This window comes from Stegastes partitus, unplaced genomic scaffold, assembly GCF_000690725.1.
Source record: "Stegastes partitus isolate 25-593 unplaced genomic scaffold, Stegastes_partitus-1.0.2 Scaffold20, whole genome shotgun sequence".
NCBI classification, from domain to species: Eukaryota; Metazoa; Chordata; class Actinopteri; family Pomacentridae; genus Stegastes; species Stegastes partitus.
The window spans coordinates 312,872-321,916 of NW_007577751.1; the positions used below are offsets into that span (position 1 = coordinate 312,872).

General features: G+C 40.0%; 1 protein-coding gene across 7 annotated transcripts in view; it reads left to right on the plus strand.

Annotated features, from left to right (window-relative positions):
- The window catches only part of hspg2 (heparan sulfate proteoglycan 2), a 107,727-nt gene extending 99,193 nt beyond the window's left edge, over positions 1-8,534 (plus strand). For all 7 annotated transcript variants that reach the window (XM_008293196.1, XM_008293205.1, XM_008293215.1 and 4 more), the window contains 9 exons: positions 58-229; positions 1,275-1,397; positions 3,377-3,433; positions 4,856-4,931; positions 5,006-5,090; positions 5,849-5,919; positions 6,023-6,106; positions 6,630-6,733; positions 8,178-8,534. In XM_008293196.1, the coding sequence (XP_008291418.1) occupies positions 58-229; positions 1,275-1,397; positions 3,377-3,433; positions 4,856-4,931; positions 5,006-5,090; positions 5,849-5,919; positions 6,023-6,106; positions 6,630-6,733; positions 8,178-8,350 (945 nt within the window). In that variant the 3' untranslated portion in view covers positions 8,351-8,534. The remainder of the gene's footprint in view (positions 1-57; positions 230-1,274; positions 1,398-3,376; positions 3,434-4,855; positions 4,932-5,005; positions 5,091-5,848; positions 5,920-6,022; positions 6,107-6,629; positions 6,734-8,177) is intronic.
- The last annotated feature ends 511 nt before the right edge of the window (positions 8,535-9,045 follow it).

Consider the following 9,045-nt stretch of genomic DNA (forward strand, 5'->3'; position numbering starts at 1 on the left):
AAGGTACAAAATAATTCAGGATGTGGTTGCCTAAACTCGTCTGTACCACCTGCGTAGGTTTCTATCAACAACAAGAAGGTGGATCTGTCCTACAGCTTCACAGACAGTAGATCTATCAGCAAATGTGTGGACAACAGCCCCTGCGACCGCCGGCCCTGCCTGAATGGTGGTCACTGCATGTCTAGTGCTGAATACGAGTACCAGTGTCTCTGTAAGGACGGGTTTGAAGGTTAGTGCTTCAGCAAGTGATCTGCCCAGAATTCCCATAACAAGAGAGTCATTCTGCAAAAAAATCTGTCAATGCCTCTCACCTGATCTGCTCAGAATCAGCTGATTTTTTTGTACAAAAACTTTTGTATACTTAATGAAGCAATGCAAAATTGTACCTGCTATTTATATGCTATAAATGTTTTCTAAGTTACAGGCCCTCAAAGTACATTGGAGTGGATTAAAATGTATTGCTTTTTAATTCATGTTATTTGGTAATTTGACCCTCGAGACTTATGTTTTCTCCAGTGAATTAGCAGAAAACGGACAACACATCCAGAGCACCACGCTTTTTTCTATGACTCTGTGTCAGACACATTTAACTGGTTTTTTTATTAAAAACTGTGATATACCCCATGATATTGATGCTCAAAGTTGGTTATAGAAAAAATTGTGTTAAAAAAACAGCTAGTTTTAGTGTTAGATTGTGAACTGTTAGAGTAACCGTGAACTGTGCTGCAGTGACAGGACTGTATGTGTAATTTTGAGAATTTTGGATATCTTGGACTGACTTACAAACACAGACAAGTGCCCATAAGAGTGAATGTAAAATTGATTTAGGTTAGTTGTGTTTAACGAGGTCAGAGGTGTTTTTCAGCCCTGAAAATGCTGGCAAAGTAGATAACACCAATTAGAAATCACAAAATTGGAACCTAGTTATATGTACTTTAAGGGCCTTTAGCTAACATTTTGCATGGCTAATTAAATGTACTCAAGATACTGTTCAAAAAATCTACTGATTCTGGTGTGAGGTAGAGACTTTTATTTTTATATTTGGCTGATTTTATGTGGAATTACCCACCAAAAATTCAGAGCTGTACATGTTAGGATGACAAGATGACAGCTGGTGTGCATAAGAACATAAAATCTGTTTATAATGTGTTTATCTTGGACAAGAATATCTCTATGTTTTTCAGTAAATATTATAAACTTGTGAACTTGCTCTGGCTTTGGTGGTGTCGCCGTGGCACTTGACCTTTCACCCTGACTTATGTCTGACCCTGCAGGTGAGCGTTGTGAGGTGGTGAAAGACGTGTGCCAAAGCAACCTTCAGTGCGAAAATGGTGGTAGCTGCATCGACGGCCAGTGTGTGTGTACACCCGGGCACACCGGCCTAAACTGTGAAGAAAGTAAGTATTAACTGGAAATACAATTATATATGTTAGTGTTTAAAACAAATAAATAAATCAATGTCAGGATGCTGTTATAGAGACCGCAAATGCAAGAAATAGGGGCAGAAACCCAAAGTTAAACTGGGATTTTATTTTAAAAGAACAAAACATGAATCTTATTGGTGAATAGCAGTAGAGTGAGTGGCCAGAGCTGGAGCAAGAGAGGGTTGAGAGAGAAAGGGAAACCAATCGGAAAGAAGTCTAAGGAGGTGAGGGAGAACTAAACAGGTCCAGAGGACATCACAGCCTGAACTCGAGTGAGACAGTGGAGGGGTCATGTCCAGGACACCTGCAGGCAGACGTGAAACAAGATTAGCAAACTAGAACAAAAAACAAAGTTTTCAAAGAATGGCTGAAAAGTGACTAACTGTAGCTGAGTCTATGGTCTGCCAACATAGTAGAAGCCCGGTATATGTGGCACAAGCAGAGGGAGGAAGAGTGAGATGCTCCTGGCTAAGAGGGAGAGGATTCAGAGGGCGTGACAAAGCCAGAAGCAGCAGGATGTGTAGGAAAATTATTTTGTGTTGTATTTTTTTCTAATTTCTAACAATGCTAATGTCCAATGTTGCAGCCAATGTTTGGCAAGAATTTGCAAAAAAAACCAAATTTTTCATTGCAAAGTGAAAACAGATTTCTACAAAGTGATGTCATTTCATAGAAAATAAGAGCAAGTGATTGCATAAGTATTTACCCTGCAATTCAACCTCAAATACAGCTTTGAGCTTTCGTAAACAGATCTCTTTAAGCCTTGCACGTTTGGACACCATTTGTGTTTCCTGCTCTTATCATATGCTACAGATTATGGTTTCACTGAAAAACAAATCTTCTCCCAAGTTTCAGTTACCTTGCAGACTACATTAGCTTGTCCTCTAGGATTTCCCTGTACTTTGCTGCATTCATTGTACCCTCTACCTTCACAAGCTTTTCAGGACATGCTGCTGACAAGCATCCACACATCATGATGCTGCCACCACCATGCTTCATGGTGGGCATGAAGTGCTTGTGAAGATGTGCAGCGCTGTCCCTCAAACATACAGTCTTGTCTGATGGCCACGAAGACCTATCTATTGGTCTCATCACTGATCTCATCATACCCAAAAACCTTCTTCCAGTTGACTTTAGTCTCCCAGATGCCCTCTGGAGAGCTCTAGCCAAGATTTAATCTGAGAGGGTTTTTTTTTTTTTGCAGCGACTCTCTCTTTGCCACTCTCCCATAATACTTTGATTGGTGAAGAGCTGCCAACATTTGTTGTGTGCACAGTCTCTCCCATCTCAGTCGCTGAATTTTGTAACATCTTTAGAGGAGTCAACAGTCTCTCAGTTCTTGAGGACAGTCTGCTCCAGGCAGATTTATGCATGTGTCGTATTCCTTCCATTTCTTAATAATGGATTAATTGTACTCCAAGGAATATCCAGTGACTTGAAAATGTTCTTGTATCTGTCTTCAGCTAACTGTTTCACAGAGTTGCTGAGAGTATTCTTTTGTCTTTATGGTGTAGTTATAGCCAGAAATACCTACTCACAGTGACTGGACCTTCCAGATACAGGTGTATTTATACTGCAGTCACTTGAGACTCATTCACTGCATTCAGATGGACTCAATTTCGCCAACTTTGTGAATTTACTGACTAATTGGCTGCTCCCAGAATTAGGAAGTAACTACATGTGCAATCACGTATTTTGCATTTTAGATTTTACTTAGTCTGCATTACATTGTAGAAATCTGTTTTCAATGCAAGAGTCTGTTTTTGTACATTCTTGTCACTTACAGCCAGAAACATACAGTGAACCCCATATGACTCACATTCTCTACAACTGAAGCCCCTCAAAGATCAGACACTTCACTTCCAGCCCTGTACTACATGCTGGAAGGATTAACCTTAAATGATTACACATGTTTACTCCTGCACTCTCATGGCTATATCCTGCACACACAGGCCAGGTTTCCAGCTTACCCGAGGCCACGTGGAATTCGGAAGCTAGCGAGGCAAATGGTACAGTATCTCAATATTCAGTCTGCCTGACACGACCGTGACTAACAGGGCCCCGTCTGCGATTGAGGAGGCCCATGTCCCTTCCGAGCTCTACCTGAACTATCCATTGTCTAACATATTTTGCGCTAATAAACACAAACCAAACATGCATCTGTACTCAACTGGCAACTGAGGCTCTCATCCCCATTAAGAGGGAGAGGGGAATTCTGCATCTAAACTGAAAGGTAATAGGGCGGTAGATTGTAGTTGGGACATAAACAGATTTATGCTGCCCGTTTTTGGTCTCATCGTGCCATTTTTATACTAGAAATGGTAGACATGTGGAATTCCTCTTGTTGTTCTTTTTCCTTGTCATGTCAGTGCCTGTATGGTGATGGCTACTCACAACATACAATCTTGTTTCTGCAAACTTCAAAACTGTCTGTCTGTACAACCCAAACACTCGTTTTTCTCTTGTCTGAGTCGGATTGTTCAGTTTGCTCCATGTCCACACATTTGCGCTGTTACTAACTACAACTTAAAGTGTCTGCTGAAAGTACAATGTGATGGTTGTTTAGGTAAGTGAAGATGTATTTCAAGCATATTCTGTACTTAATGGGATGTACGTATGTGCATGGAGCCGTGGTTGTGGTGAGAGGTGAGCAAGTAAGGAATGGCAAATAACTTGCTCATGTGTTGGTGAGGGCTGCATCATGGAGATTTTTATTGGTTTTGTTTTGAGATGGCAGTATTTGCATATCGATTCTGAGCACATATTGAAATTTGGACTGTGATACTGTGTGTTTAAAGTGAGACTATGTAACTTTCTGAGAGAAGAATTAACTTCTTACGTTAGGTTCTGACGTCTTAGTGTTAGCAACTTTAGGTAGATAGTGCTGGGTAAGTGACATTCTAATGTTTCTTCACTTGTGCTACCGCGATACTATAATGTGGCATGTCATGGATTTGCGTTCCAAAGGTTTTATCACAAGAGTAAAACAAGAAGTAAACATACTATATATTGTAGAAAGTACTGGAGACATTACATTATCTATGTGAAGGTTGCTAACAGAGGATACCATAAGTCATTGTTCATACTAGACCAAGTGAGACTGTAGTAGAAACATCTCTGGGTGTATTTATTTGCAACTCACAGAACTTTCCATCTGAATAAGGAAAAACACAAATATATGTATATTTTTAAAGGTTACATGATCTCACTTTAAGCATCATTAACAAACAAAAGTGATTTCTGAGAAAGAGTACCTCTTTTTGTCTATAAATATTGTATCTAACCAGGCTGGTCTCACCAGGGTTTCTTCCACGCTTTCACCACTGGAGGGCACCATAACAGTGATGATGAAAGATCACAGCAGCTTCACTGTTACTTGAATCCCATAATCTTTTCTTTTTCTTTTTTTTTTTTTACTGTATTTTTTGTAGATTCACCCTACCAGTACGCAGCTCATTTCAACAACGATGGATACATCGCCCTTCCTAAATCCATTTTCCCAAGAAGGTAACTTACCTTTTTTTTCAGTTTTACTTTCACAGTTGCTTTTTCACTCATTGTTATTATATTATTTTGTTTAGTTTTAGTGCCCATGACTCACCAGAGACAATTGAAATGGAGATCAACACCGGTTCCTCTGAGGGCCTGATCCTGTGGCAGGGAGTGGTAAGTCCCAACACAGCTCCAGTCCTGTTTCTGCTGGATACTCACATTTTTCCCCTTCCACCTTGCCATCCTCACCCTAACTTTGCTGCAGCACCTTTAATCATCACCATCACCTTACCTGTACGCAACACTCACTGATGTTCTCATAACAATTTAATATCAGATTTAGACTGACGCTACTAAATGTCTCCTTTTATTTCAGCCGTTGAGCAGCATCCATCATCACACTGTCAAATTCATTCATTGTGCTGCTGACGTTGTCGGGCATGTTGGCTGTGAGCCTGGCTCTATCTGACACCACTAAATAAATGCATGTTGCTTCTCTAACTCACCCTCCATCTTCCTCAGGAGACCAATGGCGCACGCAATTTGCGAAAGGTGCATGCTAGTAAAAAGGTATCCGACTCAAACACAAGACACTACTTATTTATTTTTGCCATGTGTTTTTCCAATGAAAAAATAAATGCTGACTCAAAGATACTTCTGGAGAACCATGGGATGTGAAATGAATTCCAAGTACCTGTGTTTGTATTCCACAACGTGCCTGCAGGCTTCTTTTGTCATTGTTATTTTGCATGGAACATTTTATGTCACACTTGCACAAACATTGCTGAGAATGATCTCACTGCATGGTTTCATGTTTGCTATTATAGCACTTGATGTGGATATATACCTCAGGGCAGCTGGTCAGTGGTCAGTAGTTCATCGTACTGAGACAACATCTTCTTCCTCTTCTCACTTGATGTATTGATTTTCAGGAACACGGAGAACATGGAAAAGGAAAGGACTTCATCAGCCTCGGCCTACAGAATGGACACCTTGTTTTCAGGTGAATCAAGGCTGTAATCCTACAGTTCTGTTGACATTTAGATAAGCTTTTCTTAAAATAATGTCAACACTGCAGTAACGCTAATGATTTGTACAATATCCAGTTACCAGCTGGGAAGTGGAGAGGCAGAGATTTTGTCCAGAAAATCCATCAATGACGGCAAATGGCATAAGATTACAGCAGTCAGGTATGATTACATATTCTGAATCATTTGGTTTCACACTCTGTTAGGGTTTTTCCAGCTCAGAACGGGCCTTCAGGGAGCGACTTCCACAACAATAAGAGTGATACAGTAAAAGCAATGAGTCTGTGTTACCTTATTTGATAAAAATCTGTGCATTTTTCTGGTATTTCTGACTATTTGATCAACAAAAATGACCACTATACTTGTAAATGAAACCGTAAAGAACACATCAATACAACTTTTTCACAGTAGACACATTGACTTGTCGCAGCAACAAAAGCACAGATCAAAGTAAATACATTAACGATGGCTCAGTCATATTAACTGTCCCAGTAAGCTGTTCCAGTGAGGCAGCATGAATGAAATACAGCCACTTACATTTACTCAATTTATGAAATACACATGTTTTAATGCACTGAATGGTCTGTTATCAACCTGTTGTGTCAAATGTTTCCGTGCTGCTCACATTTATCGATGAATGTTTAGCTCTTGTGTTCACTTGTGTTGTTCTTCTTTCTTCTTCCAGAGCTGGGAAAGATGGATACATCCAGATTGATGGAGGAGCCACACTACATGGACAATCTAAAGGCAAAAGCCTCATGGTCAACACCAAAGGCAGTATATACCTTGGTGAGCGGACAGTATAGGGTCCACACAAAGTGACAAAAAGTAGTAGATGGATATTACACAAATCAAAACCTCAACTAAATACAATCATATGTTGTTAGTTGAAAAAGAAAAAAATAATTAAGCAGAAAACACCTTATCTGAAAACAATGGAGCTAAACTCAGAGAGCAAAACCTTTTTCAGCTGTTGCTGCCAAACTCAAGTAAATCTTTCTCAGCTATTGCACATAAAGTTAGTCATCCATATATTGTGCTGCTGCATCGCTGCACAAAAGTCTTGTAACAGTAGTGTAAGGACTTTAGTAGGCAAGTTAACTCTAACCAAGTTAACTAGCCAACACTGGTGGCACTTCATAAACGCAGCTCTCTTCTCATTTTTAAGTTTGTTTATCCTCGACTCCTCTCTTATCCCAAATGAAATGCAGTGTGGTGGAGGCAACAAAGAGACGCAAACAGAGAGGAAATGAGGCGACGTGCATTTAACACAATGACACATCGTTACCTCGGAGCAGTTAGTTAAATATGACATGTGCATCATGAGTGTGCGTGACAACAGAAAACATTTACTTAGAATTTAAGTGACGTGAATGTTTAGTTCTTTAATAAAAAAATTGGTGTAGACAAAAGAGGCACGACACATATGAGTACTTTACAAATGAAGGGTGACTTGTATTGTGGTTGAGTCCTGCTCCCCACTATTTTCCTGATGAAGGTCTAGGACCAAAACATTGCACTAATAAATTTATGATCACAAGTTGGATAGTATGCAGGAATCTGTTTTGTACCTGTTGGATGTACTCGTCCCTCTCTGACGCACCTGCCTCATGTAATAGATGTGCAAAGAGTTTTGGACTTTTGGTTTGACTCCTACTCCCAACATGATTTAAATATTCCATCTGGGTGTCACGCCTCTTTTATACATCACGGGTGCTGAAAAGACCTCCACAAAGTATACAGCAAGGATACACCTGTGTATCCTCATCCATCATATCTCCTCTGGGAAGCCTCCTCTCTTCTCAAGATGTATTTTAGGAATTGAGATATCCTTCAAGACGTTGCGCTAAGTTTAATTTCTAGGTCACAGGCAGAAGGACAGAGGAGGCTCAGTACAGAGAACAGTTCTTCTGTCATCATAACATCTCCTTCACTTTCAAGTGAATGTTTCTTGTCTTCGTAGGTGCTCAGTGTGTTTAGCTGCCATGTTTTCAGTAAAGGTGTCTTTTCATATATTCCTCCTGATTCCTCTACTTATGTTCCAAACTCACACTTCTGTTGTTTTACACTCATTTAGATTTTATTTATTTAACTAAAAGTCTTACTAATTGATATTTTACTTAAATATTCTTACTAAATGTTGTCAGTCTCTGGGCTTATTATAAAATCTTATGGTTATCTGTAAAGTCAACTTTCAAATCAATCAATGATTTGCTTTTTGTGCATGTGACAGGTGGAGCCCCAGACATGGCTGCTATGACGGGAGGCAAGTTTTCATCAGGAATGACGGGCTGCGTGAGGAACCTGACGCTGATGAACGCCCGGCCGGGGCAGCAGCCAGTCCAGGCCATCGACCTGCAGGCCCACGCGGCCCACGGCATCAACGTGCAGCCATGCTCTTCATAGGCGACACCGCGCGCACACATACACACACACCTACACACACACACACACACACACACGTAGGCAAACACACACAGAGACTATGGAGTGATGTCAAACACACACACACAGCAGACTCACACACAGAGAGACTCACACACATAAAGCCTGATAAAAACTTGGTGCTTTGCTGCTACCAAACAAAAAAAAGAACAAAACACACACACACACACAACAAAACAAGATGACACAACAGGATGCGTTTCTCTGTGTGCAGTAAAACCAAAAACAAAAAAGACAGAAAAATTGAAATAATATTAACAAGTCTTCTCTTCCTCAGTGTTGTATTCTCAATGAAGGACTATTAACACAGGACAACCAGTACAGTTTACATACTTCCAGCAGTAGTTTTAGCCGTGAGAAGAGTAAAACATATTAGGCCTTCTACGATGGGTCAAATCCTATGGAGTTGGAGATGTTTTTACAGCACTGAATTTTTATTTATATACATATGAATATATATATATTATATTTGTGGGGGAAAACATGCAAACTAACCATAACTGCTCTTCAACTTTCCTAGAGTTTATTCTGGGTTCTAATACTGTGTGTCCAGGGCTTTTTACAGGCCTAACTGTATTAATACTTGAAGACGTTTAGGCCTTCTTTCTTCACTTCTGTAGAGGAACCTTTTTTCTTTCTTTCTTTTCTTTTCTTTT